General features: G+C 39.2%; 1 protein-coding gene across 7 annotated transcripts in view; it reads left to right on the top strand.

The window, feature by feature from the left end:
* LOC119722858 (tetratricopeptide repeat protein 25-like) overlaps positions 1–14,804 on the top strand; it is a 17,024-nt gene continuing 2,220 nt past the window's right edge. The window contains exons 1-12 of one of the 7 annotated variants that reach the window (XM_038193241.1): positions 1–295; positions 3,087–3,218; positions 3,815–3,968; positions 5,110–5,171; positions 5,624–5,807; positions 6,766–6,987; positions 7,468–7,675; positions 8,918–9,201; positions 9,994–10,245; positions 11,563–11,658; positions 12,942–13,028; positions 13,600–13,812. In XM_038193241.1, the coding sequence (XP_038049169.1) occupies positions 173–295; positions 3,087–3,218; positions 3,815–3,968; positions 5,110–5,171; positions 5,624–5,807; positions 6,766–6,987; positions 7,468–7,675; positions 8,918–9,201; positions 9,994–10,245; positions 11,563–11,658; positions 12,942–13,028; positions 13,600–13,812 (2,017 nt within the window). In that variant the 5' untranslated portion in view covers positions 1–172. Of the gene's footprint in view, positions 296–1,629; positions 2,222–3,086; positions 3,219–3,814; positions 3,969–5,109; positions 5,172–5,623; positions 5,808–6,765; positions 6,988–7,467; positions 7,676–8,917; positions 9,202–9,993; positions 10,246–11,562; positions 11,659–12,941; positions 13,029–13,599; positions 13,813–14,804 lie in introns of those variants that run through there. The other 6 variants (XM_038193240.1, XM_038193242.1, XM_038193243.1 and 3 more) reach the window with 6 other exon arrangements.

Consider the following 14,804-nt stretch of genomic DNA (forward strand, 5'->3'; position numbering starts at 1 on the left):
TTTGTCGAGTACCAGTACGCACAATGAGGATTCACTGTTGCTAAGGTGAATGTAAATACACTGTGCTGCCTGACATGTTTTTGTGTTGACATCGATCGGAAAAACCAAAAGAAATACCCGAAAGTGGGGATCAATATTTTTCCCTCTTGCCCAGAAATTCAATAAATCGAAGATGGATTTCGATGAGCACAATTCAGAAGGGCTGTCAAAGGATTCCTTCGCTATTTTCGTGGCTGAAGGAGACGTACTTTACAAGCAGGGAGAGTACAGAAAAGCGATGCAAAGTTACTCTGCAGTGAGTGGGAAAAGTTTCCAACTTTTTCAATAAGTTGCCAAATTAATTAGGCCTAAATGCTATTGCTAATTAATAGTGTTCATTTATTCATATTTGAAAGTAAACAGTAAAGAAAATGCTAAAAATAAATAAACTGTGCTGTTTCTCATTTTGTTTACAAATGGTTTTACTTGATCTTTGGAAAATATATTTTTTTTGTCAGCTTGTAACTCAACAATATTACAAATCAATTTTATGTCAATGACAGTGAAATAGTTCAGAGCACAGCAACACAGTCAGAGACCATGAGAGTTTGGGCCTAAGCCTAGAAAGTAGAAGATTTTTTTTACCCATGTTAATGGCTGTGATTTGTAAAGAACATTGATTGATCATGACCTTTACCGTGTGTTCACCTGTATGGTAATTTAATGTTTTTTTTGTTAAAATCTCAGAAATTCTCAAGTGTGAGGCAATTTTTTTTTTTTTTTTTTTTTTTTTTTGGGGGGGGAACAGTAGTTCCGGAAAAAATTCCATACTCGGACGTCACTTTTTTTCAATTAATTTTCTAGCGCCAAAAGTTACATCTTTTATGGTTATTCCTCCACTTTCCCTCCTCTACTCTCACCCTCTCCTTTCCTTAATTTCTATTTATTAATCAGTCAGTTACTTCATCGGGATTCGAACCTCTGACGCTTGCTTGATACACGAGACTCTTAACCGCTAGGCCGCGCACGATCGCTGTTGCAATCATCAATCTTTGGACGTATTTGAAGTAGCCATTGAAATAAACTAAATATTCATGAGAAAATAAATATTCATAATGACGTATTGAACTATCATTGGCAGGCTCATGCGACGTCATGGTTGTTGATGTCACGTGTATAACGTACCGCTGTCTTTTCAGCCACTACAATCAGTTTTGACCGGCTGCTTCAAGTTAGTTCTGCACGACGTATGCATCCAAAATGTGCTCTAAAAACACATTTTGAGTACATTTTTTTCACCTTTACACAGCTTCCTGGATTTCTTTTGGTTCAAATGACAAGGTGAGGTGACAATAAATATGTTTGGCAGCAGATAAATTGACATCCGAGTATGGAACTTTTCCCGTAGTTCCATGCAAGCTTAACCATGTTAACCCTAATTGCACATTATTTTTTGTCTTATAATTCAAGGTGAACTTGCATGTATATGTATTGGTGTCTGTGATTGAGTTGACTTTCTCCACAGCTTGAACAGTAGCATTCCTTTTCCAGTCAGTGATTCAACAAGCAGATGTCTCAGTGTGGTATTCGATGTATAGATTTGAAAGAAAATCAATGAGTTTATCCCAAAGAAATCAATTGAGGCTAAGAAGCAAACTGGCTTATGAATATTCATGAACGTGGACGTCGTTGCTATAGAGCTCCTCTGAGGGTAATGGGATTAACCAACTCCATGTTGTTTTTCTGATGGTGCCTGCCGATATTGGAACATCTGGTTCTTGCAAGAAAATTGTTGATCAAATTTCAGGCCAATAGAGTCAACAATTTATTAATCAAGCAAAATATAGGTGGAGACTTAGAATTGTGTGTTGTGGAGTTTTGAGCCTGTGTAAACTGGCAAACATATGAAGGATGGTACGTTGGATTAACACATGATTGCGGATGTTTTGGAGAGCGTCTTCGTCAAAGGAGAACTTTCATTCGGAGTTGTCGCAGGACAAATTGAACATTTTGAACACTACACCCCTGGTACTTTCTGAACAACTATAGAGTGAAGAAAGGCTTTGCAAAGGTGAACAGTTTTTAAAATCTTTGAGGATCGTAAAGTCGAGGAGTCATGGAGTACGTTGACCCAGCTCTGGAGAGAGAGGAACAATTGAAGTTGCTTCAGTCTTACATCGGGGAAGCAGAGGATCACATGAGGAAGAGGGACTACCAACGAGCCTTGGAGAGCTATAATCTTGTAAGGTTCTCTGGGTGGGCACATCAGCACTTTGGTTTGGAAAATGCTTGCACTACTCTGAGAAATAATGTGACATGTTCAGGCCTCTTGGTACAGGCCGCTACGTGTGTTTTCACTGTTGTGTTGGATAGTTGTGTATTGCACGACTCGGAATGGTTTTGTTGCACAGTGTGGACACGACATGCATCATTGTGTTTTTTGTTTGAGTTTGTTTATTTGTGTTTTAATCAGAGTTGTAATCTAGCCTATAACTATAACGGGTCGTGCTAAGGCCAAAAAAAAAAATTGTTCTGCTTCCGGTTTCCCTACCTACCCTATTCTGACAGCCCCTACCCTAATATTTTTTATTGGAAAAATGAGAAAAAACACCCAAAAGCATTAGTTTCTACCTTTTACTCTTGACTACACGCAGACGCCTCCATATGATCGTACACACAAAAATTACACAAAAAAACCAACAATTCCTACCTGCCTACCCTATTTTTGAATGCCATGTTATCGGAAGCTGAACAGTTTTTTGGGGGGGCTAATATTATTAAGCATCAACAAAAAGTGCCAACAAAGCGTCAACAAGTTGTAAAAGCACTTTTTAGCTTAAAAATTATGTTCAGTGGGCTCCTATGATTATTTCAAATAAGAAATATCACAATAATTTAAAAGTATCTAAAACTGTGCAATTTTGAAGCGAAAAAGTATAAAATTAATTATGTATTGGTAGGACCTGCCAATACTGGAAATATTGTGCTGCTGTGAGAAGTCTGTAATTAATTACTGATACATAATATGTGTGGTTTGAAATTAACCTATATTATGTACACACTTTTACAGTGGTTGCTTACATGTAAATTACTTGTTATTCCTACAGGCTCTGGAAATTGAACCATCCGACAAGAATTGCCTGGTAGCCCGCTCCAAATGCCATCTACAGCTTGGTGATTCCAAGGCAGCGCTGGAGGACGCCAACTCCTCACTCAGCGAAGATGATAAATACATCAAGGTATTGAGGAAACCTACATCTTGCATTAGCGTGTGTGGTTGAAGATTTTGTCTTTTTTGAAATTATTATTTTGTTGTTGTCTGGATCCAAGTAAAAATAACATTCTAAAACATCTGACACCAATTTGTGAATTGCAAGGAATTCAGTGGATATTGGTTTAGTGTGTTTGTGGTCCCTTGTATATGTCGGCCATTTTCCACAATAACTGTATTTCTCCAATGCAAATTTCCATCACAAAGTGAGTGTACAAGCTGTTACATATACAGAATTTGTTACTTTTTCTTATCAGATATCTCTGCAAGCCTCTTAACAATTCCATTTTTCCTCAAACAGTTTCAAGACAAAAGTTAAGTAGATAAGAGTAAATATGGTGTACCACTACATGCAGTGAGCCTTTTAAAACTGTTGTTTCTCAAAACCTGATTTTTTTTGGGGGGGGGGGGGGGTTAAAGTTATTATCGATTAATTAGGGCATATCACTAACTTGTTTGTGGATTTCACTTGGTTCCAAGTGTGGTTCAAGTGAACATTTTGGGTAATTTGGGTCCGTACTGTAATTGCTTAGCTGAACAACATTTGACGTCTTTTAACTGCAGGGATTGCTCCAGAAGGCCGAAGCCCTGTATCAGATGGGCAACTTTGAGTCAGCACTCATGTACTATCACCGCGGCAACAAGCTGAGACCAGAGCTGCAAGATTTCCGTCTTGGCATCCAGAAGGCGCAGGAAGCTATCGAGAACTCAGTCGGAAGTAAGTTGCTTCAAAGGACAGATAAATTCCCGACACTGCAAAATTTAATAAAAAGATGTGATGGGCATTGTAATATTTTTTTTTATGACTACGACTTCTAGGTTGCGGTAGTGAAACTCAAAAATTAATCATTGAGCTCACCGAATGCTGTTATTATACTGTATGAGTGACTTTAAAATATATGCTGCAATATTTTAACTTCAACTTCTTTCGTACATGTATGAGCAGTGATTATGGTAGAAATTTTGAAATTACGTTTCTGGCATTCTCTCACAATTTGTGTGAGAGGAAGGGTTTTACATCTGTGTTTCTGTATCACCATACAAACTTTAACAATATTCTATTATAACATATTTACATTTTAAAAAAATAAGTACAGAAGTGAAGTGAATAATGGGCCTTAGGCCCCCCCAAAAAAGTCTCCGGTTTCTGGTATGGAGCTTGCCCAAAAAGTGGTGCGGCGACGCGGCTTTTTTTTTTTTATACCTGATTTTTTTGCTTCAAATGTCGGCTGATGACTGCAAATGGTGCCCGACTAAACTTAGTGCAAATATGTGGGAGTCCAGAGAGGCCACATAAGGCTTATTCTCGACCATAACCCAATCTAAAAACACGTTAAAATTGTGCAGCAGCAGGATTCCAGTCAAACCAGTGAGTTTGGCGGTTTTGAGACATCACCTTTCATTGAAAAAAAACCTTTTTCATTTTGCCGACGTGCATGGCTACGGCGACGCGCGTGCATACCAGAAACCGGAGACTTTTTTTTTTGGCCTTATGCACAAGTTGGCCATTTTTGTCGTGTTCCCTGAATTTATTTCATAAATTGTGAGCTGTTGAATGGGAGGGTGCCAGACTATGATATTCAGTATAGCCTGACTTTCATTTTTGATTTAAATGTGGCTTAAAACATAAGAGTGTGGTTAATCACAAAATATATTTATTCATCAGAACAGACTGGTATTAATTTGTAACGTCATTGCTCTCATTTCTCTACACAAGTTCCAAAAAATGAAGATTTTACCTCGCTATCAATCCAATATGGCCGACTCGTGAATAAGGCCCATAGCCTTTGACTTACTGAAGTAGAATTTTTTTTTTATGAAGTCACAGTAATTCTGAATTTGGCGTTTTGTTATTTTAGGTCCATCAGTTGTAACGCTGGAAGCTATTGGAGATTTATCACACTTTCACAAACAAGATGAGGTCAGTATTTCATGCCCTCTTTGTTTAAAAAAAAATCACATTTTGTTTTTGTTTTTTACAAATTTCTTGCTTAATCTCTCTTTTTTTCACCTGATGACAATATTGGATTCTTATGAACTTAATCTTCTGTTAAATCCACTTTGAAGTTACGAAACTACTTGCTGATTGCAAATTTGTGGCATTCAAAAATGTACATTACAATTATATAATTGACCGTTAAGTGTGGTTTATTGTGTAACATTATGAATTAAACAAATTATACAATGTCTGAATTTTTTTTTAAAAAATTAATTTTTTACATTTTTTTTTTTGGGGGGGGAGGCATTTACTGTTGCTTATATTCAGTCGTGTTCTACCTACATGGTTTAATGTTTTAATAAAGTTTCTTTTAATAATATTTCTGTTTATTCACACTGTAAAATTATAAATTGAATGAACTTCAATTTTCACAGAGTAAGACAAAGAAAGCACCACGGATGGGCTACAGCAAGCCAGCCACCAAACAGCAAGACGACAAGAAGAAAAGACGGCAGCCCAAGGCAGAGAAATCAGACAAGGAAAAAGAGACAACAAAACAGCTGCTCGGAGAGCTGTACGCTGACAAGATCTTCCTGGATAAACTGCTCAAAGATGAAGGTCAGTAGTCTGGTCACTTTGGAGTTGTATGACTCAAGTCCAGGATGCTCACTCGAGTCTTGAGTCACAATTGTGGTGACTCGGAAACGATTTGAGTCACGCTGACAAAGTCTCAAACTGAGACTCGGATGTGACTATTATGACACAGTCTTGACACTGAGGAATTGTGAGTCACAAGTCACATTTTCTTTGCACTTTTTTACCAATATTTAAAAACACAAAATATGTTAATGTCTGGGAAAAACATCCATCTCACTTGACATTTATTTGAAGTACATATATAGGCTCACTAGTGTTGTTGAATTCTTTGATAATGTATGTATTCATATGTATCCCTTCAAATCAAACAAGTGACTCTTGACTCGGACCAAATGACTAGTGACTAGGACTTGGACTCAAACTAGGTAACTCAAATACAAGTAAGGATAATATAAATTATAGTAGTGCTCACCGGTATTTTTTTGGACACATTTTCTGACTAGTTGTGTCCTTCTTCAGGACATTTGTTGCAACTTTGCTGTTGTTTTATTTTTTATGAGAGATTTTGATGTCAAAATCTGTACATACTGAAATCTGTTTTTGTTTTGTTTTAAAATAGTTCACGTTAAGTATTTTCAAAAAGTTGAACGAAGAAATGGACTGGGGCAAGGTTTGAACCTGCAACCTCCGGATTACTGTACTGATGCTCTACCGACTGAGCTATCCAGCCCTATGTTGGAGGCTCCCCAGTTTTTTCAAATGTCTTTGTCATCCATATTGGGTTTAGTCCTTGATAACCAATGTAATTTTTATCAGCACTCAGTACTCAATGCTGTCCTAAAACTTGTAAGAAAAATCTCAAGCTTGCTTGGATGAGACCTGAACCCGCAACCTACCGGTTGCTAGTGCAGATGCCTTTTGTCTTGAGTACATGTTGCTGTAACTTCCTATGTAATTATTCCCCACTTCCTTTAATCAGATCTGACGAGTATGGACACAGACAGCGGCAACCGTATCTACGACCTCGTCAACCAGGGCATCGACTACCTGGACACGCGGACGGAGTTCTGGCGACAGCAGAAGCCCATGTACGCCCGCAAGCGAGAGAAAGATATGGCCAAAGGACAGCGGGATAAGAACAAGTCCAAGCCGTCCGATCCGGCCAAGTATGTGCTCAAGAATCTGGAGGAGATTGATGCAGGTGGGTTGTTTAACGTTGCTGATATGGTCTGCAAAATGTGGTTTTTGAATGTGTTCCCTTCAGTTTTGTGTTTACCTGTTGTTTTTATTCTCTTTGTTTCTGATTGGTATATGGTATTGTTGTTGTGTTCCAAACTCTTGTTTCATTGTGCTTCTGATTATTGTCTCGAATTGTTTAGTTTTTTGTGACAACTTCTTTGGATTTTTTTTCTCGTATCTTGCCAATTTTTTTTGCCATTATTGGATATTTTCTGGTAAGGCTCTGAAAATCCATGAGGACGTTTAAGCCGTTAGGGTGCTCTGCCAAGCATAAAACAGTTGCGTGCTGTTCGAAACAAAGGTTTGAGTCGATCTGCACACATTGAAGTCATGGCTCTCAATAAGAAGCACTTTCCTTGTTTGAAACTTAGCGTCTTGTGCAGTTGGTGACAACATTACAGCGATTTTTTCTTCATCAATCTTATTTCTGTCACACTTGCAGCTCTAGCTGACGGCAGGCCCAAGGAAGCTCTCAAGCAAGCCCAGAAGGTCTTGAAGACAGTCGAGAAGTGGCGAGACGAGGATGTTCCCGACAAGCAGGAGTTCCTGTCCAATCTACACAGCTCCCTGGGCAACGCTCACCTGGATATGGGCAAGATGGGCGAGGCTTTGGAGCATCATCGCATTGATCTGCAGATCTCTAAAGAAAAGTGAGCTCTCTTGTGAAATTGTTTTGCCCCATTTCCCCATGGCAAAAAAATGGCTGTTCTCTAGGAGCTGGTATTGAACTGACTTTAAAGGGGCACTGCGTCCTATTTTAGATTGTTTACTAATTTCACACATTTCAACTGTTCCCGAGAAAAGACGTATAATTTTTGGGGTCGCAAAAGTAGACCCAGAAAGTCATTCTCGCATATATTAACACAAGAATAACATCCAGTTTTTAAAGGATAGTTGTGTGGATGTTTATATCCTACTTTTAAATGGTCTTTCCGATTAACAGCTTTTCGTTCAAAGTGCGTTTTGTAGCTCAATTGAGCTTATTCCAGGATGCGGTGTCCTTTTAAGAAATTTGAAAAAAAGTCAGTGACAGATTGAAATGTTGCCAGAATTTATGCCTTTGTCTACAGATCTTTAATAAAAAAGTTTCTTGTCAAAAAGGGCAAAGTCTCTGCCACTGTGAAATGTTTCCCCATTGCAAAATCAGTGTGAATGTGTTGCCAGATGTTGCTCTTTGATCCTTCTTTCTTTAATCAGACTTTATCCCATAACTTCTAAGACTTTTGGGTGAAATGAATTTTTTTTCTTCAGAAAGTGTCCAGTTTTGGCATGGGGCTGTCGCCAAAAAAAAATGTAATTCAATTGGAACTTCTACGAACAACCTTTGATTAGAAGAGACTTCACATGGTGTAATTGGCAAACTTCTTCCAAGTTTACCTCAACCATTGCAATGTCTCAAGTTGTATTAAACTGGGCTACACTTCTCTGCAGCTCATTTGGAAAATGGACTCTGGGCGTTTTCGAAACGACTGGCTTTGGCTTCATCTTCAGCTTAATGACATTTTAGGCCCCGACTTCAGGAACTCCAGCTGCATTTTGGTGCCCGTTATGCTTCAGGAACATTCAATCAGTTGATATGAAGACAAAAGTTGGAACATTTTTGTTTAGTTTGCCACTCAGTGATTCAGAAGTCGGAAAAATCCAAAGGCGAGGCAAAGGTTTCGAAAACCCCTTATGACAATAGAGTCCCTGGCAGGATCCATTACATGTTTTATTTTTGGGAAAATTTTGACCAAGTTGGGTCCGTTTTGGGTCCCACAAAATCTTACAACTTGGATTTGGTCTCCACAACTTCAAAACAAATATGCTTTGGATATGAATTTTTGGAAAAGGGATGTAGTCAAAGGTAAACGCAAAGTTTCATTCTTGAAACTTTCTCTCTCCCAACCCAGTGACTTTGAAGACGGTAAATCCCGAGCTCTGGACAACCTGGGCCGCGTCTACGCCCGAGTTGGCAAATTCGACCAGGCCATCGAACATTGGAAGGAGAAACTCCCCTTAGTGAAGTCCACCCTGGAAGCGACGTGGCTCTACCACGAGATCGGCCGCTGTCACTTGGAGCTCGGGAACCACTCCGAGGCTCATGATTTCGGCGAGAAGAGCTTGCAAGCTGCGCAGGACGCGGGAGATGACGTCTGGCAGCTGAATGCTAGCGTGCTTATCGCTCAATCCGAAGGTAAGCTCAGAGTCCAACTTCATGTAGCTGTTAAGCAGAAAATAAATGCGACATTTTGGTCAATTAAGTCATTCACATGCTTCTGAGAGAAACATTAGCTCTAACTTTATCTTTGTAATCTTTCAAATTTACGCTTGTCAACTACCTGGGGAAAAAAAGTGTTGATGCATGATGCTTCTTGATGTTTCAATAAAATGCACGCAAATCCTGATTTCGCGCAAGAACTACTGTTGACCAATGGTTAACCATAGTTTGACTATAAAGTTAGCCCGAAGTCTGTCTCGTGGACAGTGGTTGACTACGCTAGTCGACTATTTGGAACCAGCCTACAGCGGCTCGATTTATAGCTGGTTATCAATAGCACTTTCCATAGCATAGTGCAGAGGGAACCAACTATAAACAAAAATGGCGGAAAACGAAACTGCGAGCGCTAACTTTAATTTTCATTGCACAGTTTTTCCATGTTAGTTTACGATTATGTCACTTTTTATCTCCATTATAAAATAAAATTGGTGATTATGTAAAATGTCCTAAACTACACAATCACTATTATTGTGTAAATAAAGAGAAACAAGAGTTGAATAATTGTGTGACTGCCATTTTTTGACGGTCATTGACATGACAATAGTTCTATGCTGGCACGTCGCACATTTGAAATTTGATCGGGGCGTTGTGAAGAGTAAAAATATTTGATCGATTCCAAGTTTGCATAACTGAATACTAAATTAATCGAAAAATACCCAGCACTATGGTTGCCAACCATTATCTTGTTTGTTCCCATTCCTTTCACAGTCAAGCTCGGGGACCTCCAAGACGCCATCGAGTCCTTCGAGCGTGCCCACGAGATGGCCACGGTCCAAGGCGACGAGCCGGCCCAGCGAGCCATCTCCAAAGCCCTGGAGGAACTGAATCAGAAGATAGTCCAGGGGATCCGAGATGGAGACAACAGGCGAGCCGACGATGAGGAGGAGGGTCGGGGGAAAGAGGAGCAGAAGGAGCAGAGCAAGGAGGAGAAGGAACCAGAGAAAGTGGAGAAGGAGCCAGGTTGGTAGTATTCTTGTTTTATTTTTTCAGAAGAAAAATATCAGGTCCGGGTACTGCCACGTTGTGTGAGGTTAACATTAGCAATTGGTATTCATGTATCCCTGCATTCATCTTGGAGTATCATGGCCTAGTGGTTAAGAGCACCGGACTCATACTCTGGTGTTTCAGAGGCAACAGTGGCGTGGGTTCGAACCCCCCGGTTGGACACTTGTGCCCTTAAAGGGAAAATACGACATTTGCAAACATCAAAAAATAAAACTACCAAATCATTTTGAAATACCTTGCTGGACTGTTAGTGAATGACAGTGTAAAGCATCCCGTAAAATCATGGCACCTGGTATACTGTCATTTTCAAGAAAAGTGGTATTTTTGTATCAATTTCCAACGCTGATCGGCCGATCAGCGTTGGAAAAAACTGTGTTTTTTTCTTCAAATACTGGCCCCAATTGACCATCGCACTTGTTTGCAATCGATTACACACCTATGAACGGGTACAAGCCAGCTAGACTGGTTCCCTGACCTTACAATTGCCCAATGTATGTAAACTGCTGTGTTTCTTCTTATATGGAGTCAGGGAACCAGACTACAGGAAAATGATTGTTTTCCTTGGTTTTTGTAACATTTTCGAACCCAAAACCTCAAAAAAGTCAGTGTAACTATTTTTGCTATATATTTCCAACCCCCCAATTCCATCCATTTCTGAAAATTACAGTAAAAGCAAATGATGTATATTCCCTTTAAGCAAGGCACTTAACCATTCGCAATTTATCAGAAAATGTATAGAAAATGTAAAAAAAAAAAACATGTGAGGCTTTCATCTGGTATGCAAAGGAGCAAAACAAGTATTAAATGCGAGAGATGATTTTCCATCCCGCACCAGGGGACTTCCGAATGTTGCATGATTGTCCCTTATCACTGTTCTCTCTGTGGCTGTGAAAGTACATTGTGACCAAAATCAAACACTTGAAACGTTGGTTATGACCACAATAATGCTGGTTAAATTGCAGTGGATAGATATTAATATGCAAAGAGGAAAATCTCGTGTCGAGCTGCTGATTCGGCGGCCGACCTGCAGCTACGTTTTATTTGCAAACTTTACCAAAACTTGAGGAGAGTATGCAGATATACTACGTGTGTGTGAACGTGTCATCTCTAGTAGAGGTTCTAAGAATAACTAGGGTTTAAAAACTCTTGAAAAGTTATGTCTTGCAAATTTGGTTTGTACCAGAGGGTCGTACATTGGCTATGATCATGATGATAGGTCCACAACAAAAAAGGGATTTGAAATTTGTCTCTAAAAAAACTTGCCCTGTTTAGAGGAGGAGGCACAACAGGAGACAAAAGAGGACGATTATGAGGACCAGTTTGAGGAAGATGAAGACCAGAAGAGTCAAGGAAGGCAAAGTGTGCAAGGTTAGCGATGATCACATCATCATCATCGCCATTCTTCTCATTAATCATCCTCACCAGCCACGTCAGTTCATTCATCATGGTTTCAGGGAACTGTGAACAAATATCTTCCAATGGTCTTTTTTTCCTCTTGTTGACAACCCCTATTTTCCAAATAACTTGCTTTTTGAAATGTTCTGGTTTGACTACTGCTGGTTTAGTTCAGAATGCAACTTTTGCACAGATCTTTTTCTTCTCCACAGACACTTTATTTGTGACTTGGTTATTTAAAAAAAAAAATGGGATGCCTTTTTTTCCTGTCCCTGTTACGTCTGACATCTACGATTTTATAATTCTGATGCACTCCTTAATGCAGTCATTTTCAAACTACTTACCGACAACAAATAAAACAGAAAGTCTTAATTATATTTGAATGGCAAAATACAAAGTACCAACGTAACCATGGTAACAGGGACAGGAAAAACGTCACACTTATACGACCCTGAATTTATAGGATGAGCCAACTTCAAATCATTGCCATTGAAAACTGAATGCAGATTGAAACTCTTGAGCAGATCAAATTATTTTTTTCAATTTAAACCGTTCAGTTAATTCAGTTTTTGACTGACATCTTTTCTTGTTTTGTTGTCTTTTCCCGCTTCATGATTTTCCTTCTGTATTCCACTTTTTGCTTTGAAATGAAAAGAAACTTGTCAAACCTCTTTTCACACTTCCATTAAATTTCAGGGCTGCGAGTCTGGTGAATCTACATAACAAAAATTAAATTGTCAATACAATCTCTTCTACATCTTTTGCAAAAATAGTGTTTTTTCAATTCTATTCTAACATTTTTCGTGGGATTCTTTTGGTGAAGTCAGTCCACTTTTAGTGCATGGTGAGGCTCACGTTTTTTTCACAATACTTTTTTCTGTACACTTTTAACTATTGATTTTCCTCTATTTACAAGCTGTCCTCTCGTTTTCCCATCATAAGGTCATTAACCATATCCATGTCCTATTAAAGTTCAAAACGTACCCTATTTTTGTGGAGGTGAAACTAATCGTAAAATTCTGGTATTAAGACTCCTGACCTGCAGTTATTTTAAAAAACTAATTTGTTTCTTTTGCAGCTAGTTGTTCCCCAAAATGCCACAGGTGATATATCGAGCATTGTAAAGAATAAATGTACTGTTAGAATAATCATAATTGCCCACTAAAGTTTTTTTTTGAGACTCTAACACAGTTCCCAAGTGTTTTCTGATGAAATTGATTGCTTAGCTGTGTCGATAACTTTACCCCCACCCTCAGAGGTGCCACAGGAAACACAGGCAGAACAGCAGGAGGAACAGCAACCACCTGAACAGCAGCAGGAGCCAGCTGTTGTCGAAGAAACAGGTACCTCATTGGCTGTCCGGTGGAGGAATTTAACACAGCTAACAAAACGCGGAAAATTGTTCTTAGTTTTTGACAGGTGTTTTTCGAAATGTTGTTCCCAGACATTTTAGTTGTACCACTTTAAGTGGAGTTTCACTTCACCCATTTTTAACTTGACTGTTAACATAACTCGACTTGAAACGGCGTTTGATTTATTGAATAAGGGACTCTATTAAACCCCACGTTAACCCGACAGAAAAAAACACAACTTATCGCTGTTCCCACTTGTACAGTTTTCATGATGCAGCACCAAGCACAAATTTGACTTTTTCCCACAGTAAACGTGATAAGCATGTTGGTCCTTTCCCTGCCAAGCATGTCCCATCAGTTCAATTTCCCCAAAGTAACCACTCAGTGTCCCTCTGTTATAGAGTGCCAACATTCATGGAAACTCTTCGCCGGCTTTTACAAACATGACACTTTTTGTCAGCCTTACTTAAACGACAGCTAATACCGGTACCTGTAAAATACAAAGGAGTAGTCCTCCGAAAATCTGTAACTGATCCAAATCGTAACAAATTCAAAATCAAAGGTCAAGACAAAAAGTCAGCATCATCATCTAGCGCGTCTAGCGTGTCCAGTGAGAAGCATGAGGATGCACCAGCGGAAGACATTCCCACTGAGATAGATGCTCAGGAAGGCACTGCCACTGAGACTGACGCCAAAGAAGGCCCTGTCGCTGAGACGGTCCCGGAACAGGAAATTGAGGATGTAACAAAAGACAGTGATTCTGAGAAGGAAAGCGGTGAGCATGGAATACAATCCATGTCTGGTATCCAGCAGCACACCATATCATCTGCACCGCTCGGCGGAAAGGGTCTCTGACTTAATGCGCATAAAAAAAAAAATCATTTTGCAACAATTCATTTTTCTTTTAATTGATAGACAGGTCAGCCATATCATACCATATAATCATTCATGACATATCTGTTTTATGGCAGGCATACTCACTGATGATACATATTTCTTATCTTTTGAACAAAAATAACCAGCATGACATGCTAACCAATAGCAAATTTCATGGGCTGCATTATTGAAACCTTGGAACAAGAATTGCTTATTATCCATGGTGTTCTTGGACAAGACACTTTACTTCAATTGCCTCTCTCCACCCAGGAGTTTAAGGGGACACCTGTGAAGGTAGAGACCAAATTGCGCTGATCTCGAGCTGCTGTAGACAAAAATGGTCTCATTCCTGATGAACAGGGATAATAATTGTAAAGCGCTTTGAAGCCTTGGGTATCACATCACATTATTGCTGTAATTATAATTGCACTGAAAGTATTAGTTAAAAAGCTAGATATGTGTGCTACATACACTTGTTGCAGGTTCTTGTGATTGGTCATTGTTTTAAGGGAAATCAAATGAAAGAAAGACAAAACTTCATACACGCATCATTAATTTTTGACATTCATATCGCAGCACTTTCTTCAAAGCATCTGTCATTTTTTGATGGCTTCCATGAAGTAGCTATGTTTGTGATGATATACTGCTTTTGTCAGAGTAGTTACGGTTGTTATCCAGTCAGTAACAGGACAAATCATAAGGCAGGTCGCAAAGTAACAGCTAGTGGACGAACAGTAACAAAGAAATGCCTATGTCACAGTTAACCTGCGTGTGACAAACGTGTCACGACTTCAGACTGGATGTTCATGTGATTGACTAGTGACAACCAGGCTCTTCACCGATTTTTGTTTCATTGTCATAAACTGTGCATGGGGCGAGGGCTCTCGCATC

The sequence above is a fragment of the Patiria miniata genome, unplaced genomic scaffold (assembly GCF_015706575.1).
Source record: "Patiria miniata isolate m_02_andy unplaced genomic scaffold, ASM1570657v1 HiC_scaffold_16, whole genome shotgun sequence".
NCBI lineage: Eukaryota > Metazoa > Echinodermata > Asteroidea > Valvatida > Asterinidae > Patiria > Patiria miniata.